The following is a 14,825-nucleotide window of genomic DNA, read 5'->3' on the forward strand; positions in this document are numbered from 1 at the left end:
TTCAAAGATGGTGGGAAAATAAATAAATAATAACATAACCTGCATATTAGTTATATACTATATTATATTATAACATATATAATAGTATATATCAGTTTTATACAGTACATCAAGTATTCACAGCGCTTCACTTTTTTCACATTTTGTTATGTTACAGCTTTATTCCAAAATGGATCAAATCCATTATTTTCGTAAAAATTCGACAAACAATAACCCATTATGACAAAATGAAAGAAGTTTGTTTGAAATTTTTGCAAATCTATTGAAAAAAAAATGCAAAAAAAAATCACATGTGCATAAGTATTCAGAGCCTTTGCTCAATACTGTGTTGAAGCACCATTGGAACCAATTACAGCCTCAAGTCTTTTTGAGTATGATGCTACAAGCTTGGCACACCTGTTTTTGGGCGGTTTCTCCCAATATTCTTTGCAGAACCTCTCAAGCGCCATCAGGTTGAATGGGGAGTGTCAGTGCACAGTCATTTTCAGAGCTCTACAGAAATGTTCAATCGGGTTCAAGTCTGGTACCTGGCTGGGCAACTCAAAAACATTCACAAAGTCGTACTGTAGCCACTCCTTTGTTAAAGCTTACTCTATGATGACCACTATTTATTTTTTAAATAATTACTCTGTATGCTGCAAGAAAATAAAAATCCAGTGAGTGGCTGTGGACAGACACAGCTAATTGATGAGGAAGATGAACAGAGGATGTGTTCCTCTTTCTTTTTTTAAAATGGTTTCTTCCTTATTTTGTCTTTTTCTTCATTATTTCATCATTGCCTCTGGCTTGCTCATTAGGGATAGATATCTAGAGATAAATGTAAAGGGACAAATGTATGGTTTTTGTGTGTGTGATTGATTTTTGTAATTAAATATTCTTTATTATTTCTGTAAAGCTGCTTTGTGATAATTGTTAAAAGCACTATACAAATAAAATGTAGTTGATGGTCTTGGTTTTCAAGATGAACCTTTCTCCTTCTTTTCTTTCAGTTTTTCAGGTCTCCACCTTCAAATATCGTATAGTTATTATTATTGGTGATAAATGTTGTAATGTTTAATTAACTTGCATAGTAACAGCATTAAAGGTGCTGCATTTTTAAATAATCAGTCATTTCACTTGAGTATATTTTATAATTTAAATTATGAAATGAAAGATGTTTGTAACAATTTACTGGTCAGAGAACATGGAAGACTCAGGGGGAAAAGACACTTGTGGTATTTGATTTGTTTGTGCTTGTGTCCTCTGGAACAATCAGTGGTCATTAATGTAATACTTAAACAAAAGTGGGGAGAGACAGAGCAAAAGAGACAGAGAGACTAATAATAACCAACACTTTTCTGAGAAGGCTTTTTGATTTTGCTCATTTAGACACAAGAACATTAGTTAGGTCAGGGACTGAGAAGGTGAGGGTGAGAAGGGTGAGAAGGTGTTTTCAAAGGTGATCATTAAGATTAAGGACAGGGCCTTTGCAGGAAAGATGTTAATCGAAATCAACCTTAATGAAACACACTTATAAAAGAGCATTGTTTTTTTTGGAACAGGTTTGTTAGACTGTAGAACACAGATTCTAATATAATACAATAGGCTCAGATTAGAACTATGATCTGATCTGAATAATAGTACACATCATGTACACCGTGTATCTATTTGTCTAACAAAATTGTTCACCTGTATTTTGTTATGGGATCCCTTTTTTGCACCTGTTTGCTTGAGTGTTGTGATTGAAAAGTTTATTGTAGTTTTACTTGATTCTTGTAGACAATCCCTGCTTCAGTCAATCATCAGGGATTTTACAGAATATCTACATTTAAAGATTTTGCACATAAACACACACAACTCTCATTCTTATTATGCTTACATTTAGAGGATGTTTTATTGCTCATCATATGTAAAGTAGAATAGTCGATGTAGAAATTATTATATGTTAATGCAAATAAGTATGTTTCAGAGATAAAATCGTTACAGCCATTGATTGTGTGAATGCAATTGTAAAAAATTATATAGCATGCAAATGTGAAGTACACCAGCACCAAAACTGCACTGTATCATCTGCATGGTTCTGTACGTAAGAGTGATTTCTTTTCAGGCTGAATGGTGGCCACTGAGGAGAAAGTTGGGGATCCTCAAGTCGCTCTGTCAATAGAAATAAAAAGAACAATAAAATAATGACATAAAATACCTTTCCTCCTTTACTGTGACTTAGATTTGCATTTAAATTTAATATAAAAAAGTATATCAGCATGAACTGGGTCTCATTTATTAAATATAGGACAGGGAAAAAAAACTCACGCTCAGACGCAGGCGTAAACAATCCTCAGGTACTTATAAGTGTTAGGGCAGGGGTCGCCAAAGAAATTATTGTTCGCAGGGATCGTGCAGGTGGAAAGGTGGTCACATCTGCAAAACAACAGGTTTTTACTTACATTCTGATAACAACAATACATGTGTCTCATTGATAACAAGAAAGTGGGAAGCTGACAAAGGCCACATTTGAATGAATTCTTCCATTACCCAGCAGCAACTTTATTTAGTGTGTCAGACGTGTAGCAGTTTGTGTTTGAGAGTTGATTGGCAGGTCTTCCTGTAGAACATACTGTAGAATCGGTCCGGCCGTAGTTTGCCCAAATAGTTTTTACAGTCTGAGCGCCTAAAATGAAACAAATTTGGGACAACAGGAAAATTAGACTATGAGAAATATTTCCTGTGGTCAGAAAGTAGCTGTGCTGATTCCAAATTGGTTAAACTCTATTTGCATTGACATTTTAAAGCTTTGTTAAATAATACGTAGAGTGTAATGTTGTGTTAAAAATGTAATAGATATACGGTAATTAATAGGGAAAAGAGTAAAAGGAGTACATACCACAGTTGATTGAAGCAGATCCACCTTCACAAACAACAATTTCCTCTGCAGAAAACAGATTCATTGCTTATTTAAACACAATTGGTTTGTGTAGTAATTAGACATAACTTACATAATATTATTTAATTCCTTCATTAGAATATATCATTTTTGTGACAATGAAAACAGCAGGGTTGGATCTAGATCAGGATATTTAACTTTGAATAAGCATGACATGCAAGTCTATGAAACGGTGTCTGGTTTTCAATACAGCAGCTGATTAATGGCTTTATTTTTTGGGCATAAAGGGGCTGAATGTTGAGCAAACCTCTTGAAAGAACAGTTAAAATGTACCAGGAACTCCTTTCATATGGTCTGTTAACCAATATGCTTTGCAAATTAGTAACGTAAAGTTTGCTGTAAATGCAGTATTGATTCTCTTACTACATCAAGCATTTAACTAAGTGACCAGAAAAAAACAGTAGAAAGTGCTCTGGAAACATTTTATGAGCCAAAAAGCCAGCACTCTGTTGATAATATTACTACACAAAATTAATGTAATCAATGAAAAACAAACACTTCAAAGTGAATATATCAAATTGATTTATCCTGTGCAGAAGTGTCAGAGAAAACTGGTTGGAATACAAACCTCTAGTCCAAAATACTTGTACTATAACATATTCTAATAGTATTATACTGTAATTTCATAAAACAGTAACATGTAGCATATTTTACAAACTGTCAAATATTATAAAGCAGAAATTCAGCAGTTTGGTAATAACAATGCTATCCTGTAAATTTGGATTGAGACTGACTTTGATTGAATTTTGTAGTTCTGTAAAGATTACTACAAAATTAAGTAACAGGGAACCCAGCTGGCAGTACTTTACTGTAAATGTACAGCAAAAAAATAGACAGTGTGTTCGGCTGTGCCTCCTGTTATATTTTAATTGTGCACATGAATAATTCAAGTTTAAGTGGTAGCTCAGTGGTTAAGGTGCTGGGTTTCTGATCAGAAGAGCGGGGGTTCATACACTGGTATCGCCAAGCTGCCGCTCTTGGGCCCTTGAGCAAGGCCCTTAACCCTCTCTGCTCTAGGGGTGCTGTATCATGGCTGAGCCTGCGCTCTGACCCCAACTTCCAAGTAAGCTGGGATATGCAAAGAAAGAATTTCGCTCTGCTATAATGTGCATGTGACAAATTAAGGCTATTCTTCTTCTAAAACTTTGCTGATGTCCTCTTGACTAGACACCACCTCAACGTTTTTTACTGGCACCTCAAATCCACAATCAGGCTTTAGGAAGAACTTAAAAGTCTAACAAAGCTTTAGTATGTATTGCTATTTATCCAAGATCATGAAAAAGAGGTTAAAAGGGAAAGGATTGTCAGGGAGAGCAGATTACTCACTTGTGCAGATGTAGGACACAGTGAGGTATTTAACAGTACCAGAACAAGGATCTGAAAAGATGGTGTTTGAAGCCTCGACATTGCAACTCTTCTTTCCATTACACCTTTAAATAAAATTATGATGTTAACATGGCCATATTTACCAACTGTCACTTAATCTATTAAGCAAGTTATTTAAACAAACAAAAGAAGTTACAGTCCAGCCACAGTTGTGAGTGTGTTGGCAGCATAACAGTTGGTGTTCTGGGTCAAACCATTAGGGAGTCCATTTGTACAGATTTGAGAGCTGGCACGCCCATAGTTTGCATTTACTATTAGAATAGCATCATTTCCTGCACAGAGACACAAATAAACCTACTGTAAATCAAAATAATATAACGTTCAGCAGCTCAACCATACAGACAAATAATTCCTACCACAGTCCAGTGTGCTGTAGCCATGCTCACAGATCACAACATAATCTAGAGAAAAGAGACAAAATACATTTTCCATCAAATAAAATCTTAGGAATACAAATAGAAAAAAATCTATACGCAATATGTTAGTATGTAAACTGTTAGCTAATTTAAGTCAACATGTTCTATAGTAATACATTTTTTTGTTAATAAAATAAAGAAAATAAAGGTGCTTAACTTAAGACAATTTAGAAAAGACAATCACAAAAAATGAAATCAATACTTGAAAATATTCAAGAATGTAACATGAACAAGAAAGAGAATAAGAATAGGATTTACCACTGTAATCATTCATAGCATTTCTTGCCAAGCTTTAATATTAGAATTGAACTGTATAATATTTGTGAGACTGGGCGAACAATATGGGTCTGTATTGGATTGCAATTAAAATATTTGACAATGTCGGAAATTTCTTGTCTCTCAGACCGCGTTGTTTCCAATGTTAGTTGGGACTTTCAAAATAAATGTAAAATAGTCTCTTCAAAAGAAGCCAAGACACTAGGATGAGTAACGCAAAGGTAGAGTTTGTCTAGTTTTACACTATTAAACATCATTTGTGTTCTGATATGACACAGTTTTCACAAAACATCATAGAAAACACTTCTTACACTTCTTAAATTTTGCATTATTTTGCAGTAAAGGTATGAGGAGAGTCAGCTTGCATACTGTGAGGAGTTTACTCTTAGATCAGTATTACTATGGTACTAGTGAACACCCTAAGTGCCAATTCTATCCATGATTTCACATATGCAACACATCTTCACTCAGTATACTAATACTTACTCCCATTGATGCAGTCAAAACTGGTGTTGTAATACTTGTAAGTTCCTTGACATGGGTCAGTATTGCCAAGCAAATCTGTCTTCAGCTCACAGTCTGGTAGTCCATTGCATCTGTTTCAGATTAGAAAAACACCTAAATATTCTCATCATTGTTATAATGTTGGTTCACTTACAGCGCCTCTCATTAAATTCATCACACATGGAAAAAAACATGCAGTGCCTGTATATTCTGTTGGAAAGAATAGAAGAAATAGTACCTATCAGCAATTGTGGTAATTGGCAAGGAACATGTAGTAACAGCGACCTGAGCAGGGGGCCGATTAATTCTACAGGTGGTACTGTCAGTACGGCCATACAGAGAAGACTTCACTATTAGTAGTCCACTTTCTAAAAACACAAATATGATATAATGCATTAGCAAAATGTAATTAATAATATGATTATAGAAGGATTTGCAAATGGTTTTGCAATGTTTAGTTTTCAATAATAATAATAATAATAATAATAATAATAATAATAATAATAATAATAATAATAATAAAAATAATAATACATTTATATCTTATTCTATTTTTCTGAATAATGTAGGACATTTAAACCTACCACAATGCAGTTTCTGGACATCACCATAACAGGTAATCATATTAGCTGAAAGAGACAGATCATTAACACAGATCTTTGAGCAGGTAAATATAAATACTCCCTTGGATTCTCTTTGAATGTTCACATTTTTTAAAAATATTTTAAATGATGTGTCTGACCATGCATTAAAATATTACCTCCTGAAACAAGCAAGCCAGGAGTTGCAATTAGCACTGTCAATCAAAACACAATGTACATATAATGTTATATAATTTTAAGGGGAAATTTTACAATATAAAGATATATTAAACATATACTGTATTATGTAAATCAAGCACTTCTCTGCAACAACAATTGCAGAATATATACATATATGCAGTATTTACACTTTACAATTTATATATATAATTTTTACATCAAAGCGAATAGAAAAAACTTACAGCTGAGAAGTGAGAGCTTCAGGATGAGCATCATTGTCTTATTTGGAACTGGATCCTCAAGTGGTGCACCACTAGATCTCTTTATAGCAGGAAAAGAATTCAAAATACATCTATGCTCAAACAACAAAGCTTAAAAATTTGGATTGGTGTTGAAGTGTTTGCAGTAAATGACTGGTCTTAACTTCAGTACACTTTAAGGGTTTTCCAATGTTGTTGTCCATAGGTTGAAATCAGAAAGAGCCCAAACCTTTCAAACCTTTTCAATAATCTAAGAACCCCTAACTATACAGTGCACTACACCTGGAAAATGAGAATGTTTTTCAGAAATTGAGTCAGAATTTTTAAGATTAATCTGCATTATTTGGAAGATTAATCTGTATTTATGTAATAAAATGGTCTAGGCCTATCAGTATACTTTTTTAAAATTCCAAATCTAGTAAATATATTATATTTATTGTATATAATAAAATTGTATGACTAGTAAATCTGTAATGATGTGTAATGTATGCATTTATAACTACATACGAAATAATAAGGAACTATTTTAAGACAATTACTTTGGTAAAGTGCATGGTTTCAATAAATGCTGATTTTATGGGCAATTAAGCTGCTTTTTTTGTCAACCATTCACTGGAAACCTTTGAAACATTCATGTCAGTTTACAAGTTCAGCATTTTTATGAACATGGCAATCTCTCCCAGCAGGTAAAGTAGCCCTTCATCCTATCGGTTTTGAAATGCAGTTTGCTGAAAACATTAAAATTTGCCACCATTGCATAAAATGGAGAACATATATCATCATATATCATAAGGCCTTAGTTGCTTTGATTGAAAGTATTTATGGCTATTAACGCATTTCTCATATGTTTTTTATAGTATTAATTAGAACAACCATATAAATATTAATACCAAATAATTTCAACAATTGTTTAATATATAATATAATAGTAAAATATCTATTTTGTTGAGCTAATAAGTTTGTCTAATTTAGAATTTTTATCTAGACTTTTATTGTCAAAACCACATTATATTTAGGTACCCTGAGTTGTTAACTGAAATTTTATTAATTTAATCCAGTGTAATGTTTGTCTTTAAACATTAAACAAATAAATAAGGTCAGCACTGTAAATTGGAAAACAATATTTTTTAATATGCTATATTAAAAAATGCATAATTTTAAAGTAAAAATGTCAATATAATTATTCATAAAGAATATGGAATTCAAAACTTATGCTTATAATCAGTTCACTTGGATTAAAAGAGTGCCAAAAAATTGTTAACAGTTACCTTTTATCATATATGCAACTTTACTGTAACTATTTAATTTATACATCTGGAGGATTTTTATCATTTATCAATGGCCTAGGAATTGAGTTAGGCTTAAAGTAACCAATAAACTACTAATAATGAAAAGGTAGAAAAACCATTCCTTGACAAGGACATATACAATCAATTCAAATTATAATCAATATTGTAAAAAGACATAAATTAGACTCTTCTAGAGTTCTTTTGCTGGTAAAGATAAATTCTTTTAACTTACCAAACCAATTTATGATATCACAGAATATCTCTCTCCTGTGTCATCAGTCAGTATTTAGAATGGATTTTCGATTTCAGGCATTTGGCTTTTTGGAAGCTTCCTGGATCTCTCCTTGATTGTTCTTAACCCTGATTTAAGGTATGTCTTGCCTTTTGCAGCGTTGTGGTTAGCTCACTGGTCTTGCACACTGAGTCTGGATTTATACCATTTTTTAAGTCAAGGCATCTAGCATCCAGCCTTGACTTAATCAGAAGATGCTCAGAGAGTACAGACACAGTGGCACCAACATTTATGTCAAATATAAACAAACTGCAAAATATATAATATTGTGATTTATATGAAAGTGTAAAAATATATATAAGTGTAAAAAGAGTCACAGCAGCACAGGAACCTTTTCATAAAATATGGACTAACATCGTCTAGATACCCTAGATAACAAAAAATATCAGTGGAAGTTTGATCAGAAAAGACTAACATATAATGGAGGTGTATGCAAACAGTATATATAGATAAAATGTGTTGTTGAGCTGCAATCTACAAGAATATTTCGCTTTTTCCGCAACCAAATAGGTGCTAATTATTATCTGCTATATTGTATAAATGTTAATTTATACATAAGTTAACATTTATGTATAAAGTTAATTTTACATGTAGATAAAATGAAACCTCTATTTATTTGCACCTGACCGTGACTTAATCAGAACACACAAAGACAGTACTGACAGAAGGGCATCAGCAGATTAAACTAAAAACACATCTGAAAACCTGCCTGTATGTGTGGGTGTGTTAAAAATAAAATAAATTAAATTCTTTATAGATGGTAAAGTTCTCAGGGACAGTATTATTAAACAAGACTTAAATAGGAAAGGCTACAGAGCCATAACAAAAACGCTGTCAGGATAAACACATAATATGCAGGTGCAATGTTCATGAAATCAGTAGTAGTCATGAACGAGTGCACCACACAAGACTGTGTAGTGTGAAAAGAGAGTTGCAGGATTGAATAGGGCTGTAAACCGTTGACACATCTGTAAGTCTCGAGCAGCATCAATGCTATATAACCTGAATTCACACATGGATTGAACAATTCACACAACAAAATAACTTTAGATGGTCTTGCTCCTACCCAAATGCCACTGGAAATGTATGGGGGGGTTTTCAAATGGCTTCTAATAAGACCAAAGATCATTTGCTAAGCAGAAATTTTTTTAATAATATATTTTTATTCAATCAATCCCCAAACTAAACTAGTATGCGTAATTTGCTGATTTATAAACTATGACTGCTTGAATGATTTTTTTCTGCTTTTAGATTTTAAAAACTGTGTTCAAAATGTTTACTAGACTCTTTTTCATGGAATCACATTGTACAATAAACTCTGCACATAAATTAACACATCTCTTAGTCGTGTTATGTTTGCAATTAGAGGATACTTTATTGGGTAATAATTAGCAGATAAGTAAGATTCAGAAATAAAATAAATGATTATATAACATGCAAATATAAGTACACCAACACCAAAACTCCTTCACTGTATCATCTGCAGGGTTGCAAACTCAAGTCTTGGTCCTCAATAGACTAAAATGAGGATATTGGAAAAAAAGATTGAGTTAATCCACTGAGTTAATCAGTCAGTAGCCATAAAAACCTAGAAAACAACAAATAAAATGCCTTTCAATGTGTATGCACTGTACATGATATTAATTTGAATGACATTCAGATTACAGCTAAAATACCCAGAAGGTATTTATAGAAATTATAAATATAATTAAATTGTATTCCTCTTTACTTCCTACTATCTTTAAACACCTTGGCGTTTAAAATACAGATTGTGACTTCGGCTTTTATTTTTGTACTTTTCTATACTGAATATTATGTATGTGATGTGCTCTATGTGGTAGTAGTTGAGCTCATTCTGTACATATGTGAGAGAGAAAGTGTGTGTGTGGGGGGGTGCTCACAATTAGACGCAGGAGTACACCATTTTCAGGTACTTATAGGTGCCAACGCAGGGGTCAGAGAAGAACCCATTAGTAGCAGGTACATCACAGCTGGTCTTTCCATCACATCTGCATCACAACAAATTTTCATTGACATTGTTCCCATAAATATCACTAATGTATGTTCTTTGATACAGTCATGTATAGTAATAATATGAAAATTACACTTTAGTCAATGCTGCTGTTACCTAGCTGCAACTTTATAGAGTGTATCAGTTGTGTAGCAGTTTGTGTTGGAGATTTGAATGGGAAGTCCTGTAGAACATGTGGTGGAATCGGTTCGGCCGTAGTTAGCACTGATGATCTTTAAGTGCCGGTCCCCTAAAATATGTAGAATTTAGCACAAGAGATTTTTTCAAGGTTGAATTAATTGAATTTTCATCAATATTTAGAACATGCAATACAATGTATATACAGTATATATATATATGGTTAAACAACGTACAGCTGTTATCACTTAGGCTGTACTCACTTTTGTCGGCAGCTATTTTAACAATAATGGCTGTATGTTGAGTATTTACGGAGGACAGTAAATCTGTACATTAAACAGTAAACACCGACTACTACAAAATATATCCAAGTTGTATTTCTATAGTATTGTCTCTTGATCTACTAAAATGGTTGCTGAAATGAGAGTGGTGTACTCACTTTTGTGAGATACTGTATATCCATGCAAGTTTTATATATATTATTACTGTATATGTTACATAATAGAAGAAATGGGTCAGAAATAGTAAAGGGAAAAAATAACACAAACCACATGTCAGAACAGCAGTGTTGCCTTCACAAGTCACAATTTCCCCTGTAGAAAAGCAATTAATTAATTAATTCTTTGGTTTGGGCCATTCATATTTTTACAGACTATGTGAAGATAGTTTTATATTAATTTATATATAATTATTATTCTGAAATATAAGTATTTATATATTTTGACATATTTTCAACACCAATATTAAAAAATGTATAACAGCATAACAAAACAAACAAACAAGAATCAGCCATTGGTGGGAACCTCAGCTCAGGTTATTGTCTCTGATTATTATCTGATTATTTGCTTCATCTTACTTTTAGTCATTGCTCAGCTGTCTAAAAGTGTTTTAGTTAATTTATGTTTTATAAGATTGGAACATGAGATATAGTTGGGAGAGCAGATTACTTACAAATAGTTGGAGTGCACTTGTAAGATACAGTGAGGTATTTAGAAGTCCCATAGCAAGGATCTGTAAAGATGGCTTTCGACGCTTCTAGAGTACATTTATTCTTTCCATTACACCTTCAAATGAAAGCAAAATGTTAACATGTTTAAGTAAAAATGCATCCACTATATAAAAATTTATTAGAATACATAAACAGAACAGTTACATTGCTGCCACAGTCGTGAATGTTTTTGAAGCATAACAGTTGGTGTTCTGGATCAAACCATTGGGGAGTCCATTGACGCAGGTAACTGAATTGGCGCGCCCAAAGTTTGCATTTATAATCTGAATTAAACCACCTCCTGCACAGAGAAACAAATAAATCCGCTTTAGCTCAACAGCAACAATAAGGGTGACTCAACCCAACCATAAGGAGATAGCCCAACAGCAGCCCAACCATAAGGAAGTAGATAGTTTACCACAGTCCAATGTGCTGTAGCCTTGCTCACAGATCACAGTGTTTTCTAGATAAAGAAAACAGAAAGAAATGAAAGCATAATGATGATCAACTGTTATGTACTTACACATACACTGTGGCCAAATAAATTTAGATACCTGACATCAAACCTTCACTTTTCTTAGAAGGATTGACATTGATTTTGGAGTGTTGATCTGGGGATATGTGATCATTCAGGCACAGGGGGCATAGATAATGGCAGGCATTTAACTCAGGTGAAGAGGTCTGGGGTGCAGCCAGCATTCTAGTGTATCCCAGAGAATGTTAACTTGGGTTGAACTCAGGTTTCTGTGCTGGGCACCCAAATTCTTACACTTTAATTTAGGCTTTTTAAAGAGAAGCACTTGCTGGTACACGTTTGGGGCCATTAATACCAATACAATTGTTACTTTTTTTGACAACAGTATGGGAACAGCTAATACATTGGTGTGAACATCAGCTGTGCACAAATCTTTGGAAATACATTTATTTTCTGTCCAACTTCACTGAGAAAATTAATGCTATGATACATGCATTTTAGAGACTGACACAACAATGTTCCTGCACATAACCAAAAGGTCATAAAATATATCACCATCTGCAAATCACCTTTTGCCTAACATGGCAGCAAAAGCTTGCCGTAAGTTGGCCTAGCTAGTGTAAGGATCATTGTGTTAGAAGTGAACATCAACTGGTACCACCTTCTCTCAGAATGAGAGGTAAGTATACTTCAAGGCTCTTCTCTGTTCTGGCACCGAGGTGGTGGAATGAACTTCCCCTAGATATCCATACAGCGGAGTCCCTGACTATCTTTAAGCGAGGGTTGAAGACCTACCTCTTCCTGAAACACTTAAATTAGCACTTTCCAAGTTTGCTCTGTAGAATTCAAGAGTTATATTTATATTAAGTCTGTAATATTTCTCTAGATTTATTCATTGCCAAAGACTCAAAGCACTTTTGCATGTCGCTCTGGACAAGGACGTCTGCTAAATGCAGCAAATGGAAATGTAAACATACTTGTTCAGCATTTGTCTTCACAAATCCAACACCCCCACACACTGTAGAACACTTACGGCCATCGATGCAGTCATAAGTGGTGTTGTAGTACTTGTAGGTTCCAAAACATGGATCTGGGTTGCCAAGTAAGTCTGTCTTCACCTCACACTCTTTTAGTCCATTACATCTATTTGGGGTAAACAGACCAAATGATGTCATCAGGGTTATGTTTGTGCATTTTTGAATTTGCAATAAATAACAGACTGCAATATTAAAACTAGATTTGATATGAAAAAAGTCTGCAACATATACAAAATTATAATAAAGGAATTATTTTACAATTTTTTTTTTAATTGTGCAGATGTAAAAGGAAAACAATGTTTCATTTTCTATTACTGGTTACACAGCATGCAGCATTATCTGTTTTATTAAGGCAGAGAGGGGAAACAACAATTTACATTCTACACCATGTTTCACTATTATTTTTTCCAAGTTCACACAGGCCAAAAAATAAATTGAATCTGAGGGCTGGATTTGGCCCACAAGTCTTGATTTGACATGTTTTATGACCCATACAATACAGTACCTTTCAGCAATAGTGAAGATCTTTGAGGTACAGTCTGTATTAGCAACCTGAGATAGCGGCAGACCAGTAGAACAGGTGGTGCGGTCTGTACGTCCATATATAGTAGACTTCACCATTACCAGTCCAGTGCCTAAAGACATAAGAAAAACCCCAAAATTGCGGTCAACAAGAATGGATATTTATGTGTATTTAGCCTTTTGGCCAGCTCAAACCAGTATGGCTATTTGTTTTATTTTCTCCCCAGTGTCTCTAGTGTTGTCTCTTGTAAAGCCTGTCTTTTTCAAATGTTTACAGTACTGAAATGTCTGGTTTTCTTGCTATCATATGTATTATAAGCTTATTATATGCTATTAGAAAAATTGAGACATTTAAACTTACCACAAGTGAGGCGCTGGACATTACCGTAGCAGGTAATCATATTCTCTGAAAGAATACATTTACATATTTAATTTTACAAGTAAGTCTCAAGTATTTGCTTAGGCTCTCCAACAACCCACAATTATTTTAAGCTAGTCAAAATGTTTGAGTCTGTTTATATATTACCTCCATAAACGAACAAGCAAGGGGCTGCAATAAGCACTGTAAAGCAAAACACATGCAGCTTATTAAAACACACTGTACATCCCAATAAATGTTGATTATTTCTAATGTTAAGTGTATGATTTAGTTTAGAACAGGATAGGATATTATGCAGCATTGCATAGATGAAACTTACAGGTAAGTAGAGTGAGCACCATGATGCTGTTTGTGTCAAGTCAGAGCTGAAAACCATGTGCTGCACTAAAGGAACAGGTCAATTTATACAAAGTTGCATGTAATAGGTTCTATTATAACTACATACTTCCTCTTAAAAAAATGCATTCCAACCATTTGTAGGCGTTCTCTTTGAAATAACAGATCAGAATGGGGAAATAAAACATAATCCTTCACCAGATACTTGATGCAGTAATGCATCTTGTACACAGTGATGATGTCCAGATGTTAACCTCTTTTATTACTTTTCATTATTTATATATTTTAGATTTTATTGTTGACTTCTCTAAGTGGCCCATACTCAACATAAAGCATGAAGACTAAATGTTCTTGTAAATGTTTTAAAGTATTTTAAAATTAAAGCCAATTACATTGGCTCTGTACATGTACCTTGCACAATGACAATAAAGTTGAATCTAATCTAATCTAATCTAATTATGGTGTTTTAAATTTTGTAAATCATTAGGACACCAAACGGAACTTTTGCACACGTTTCCACGCGGACGGTTTTTATCACCAGATGTGTGATTTGAGACTTGGCACATCAGTAAACCAAATGTTTAACGATTAAAAAATTAAACTTAATTTATTTTTTTATATCTGAGTAAAGAAGGACGTAAATAAATGTGTGTTGCGTTGAAGGTTTTAATTTCACATCTTTTATATTTTTCATTTCTAAATATATTATATTTTTTATAAAAATATTCGTACATAAATCTTCTACTGCCTTGTAGTGACCACTGTTCTTGCCCCTCTCCCCTCCGTGGATCTTCCCACTTCATCCAGGCCTGCCTCTGGATAGTGTTCTCTTCGA

General features: G+C 33.6%; 1 protein-coding gene across 1 annotated transcript; it reads right to left on the reverse strand.

Annotated features, from left to right (window-relative positions):
* Positions 1 to 1,952: 1,952 nt before the first annotated feature.
* On the reverse strand, positions 1,953 to 14,094 carry LOC124399743. Its single transcript, XM_046870894.1, has 22 exons — positions 13,974 to 14,094; positions 13,802 to 13,837; positions 13,637 to 13,681; positions 13,259 to 13,388; positions 12,750 to 12,859; positions 11,660 to 11,704; positions 11,407 to 11,542; positions 11,205 to 11,317; positions 10,802 to 10,846; positions 10,233 to 10,365; positions 10,011 to 10,113; positions 6,506 to 6,584; positions 6,087 to 6,254; positions 5,741 to 5,870; positions 5,485 to 5,594; positions 4,663 to 4,707; positions 4,443 to 4,578; positions 4,247 to 4,350; positions 2,861 to 2,905; positions 2,512 to 2,647; positions 2,290 to 2,397; positions 1,953 to 2,133 (listed from the first exon to the last, which is right to left on the reverse strand). Exons 1-21 carry the CDS (start codon positions 13,993 to 13,995, stop codon positions 2,292 to 2,294), a joined length of 1,977 nt encoding a protein of 658 aa, XP_046726850.1. The 5' UTR covers positions 13,996 to 14,094; the 3' UTR covers positions 1,953 to 2,133; positions 2,290 to 2,291.
* Positions 14,095 to 14,825: the final 731 nt, after the last annotated feature.

Source organism: Silurus meridionalis, chromosome 17 (assembly GCF_014805685.1).
Source record: "Silurus meridionalis isolate SWU-2019-XX chromosome 17, ASM1480568v1, whole genome shotgun sequence".
In the NCBI taxonomy this organism is placed as follows: domain Eukaryota; kingdom Metazoa; phylum Chordata; class Actinopteri; order Siluriformes; family Siluridae; genus Silurus; species Silurus meridionalis.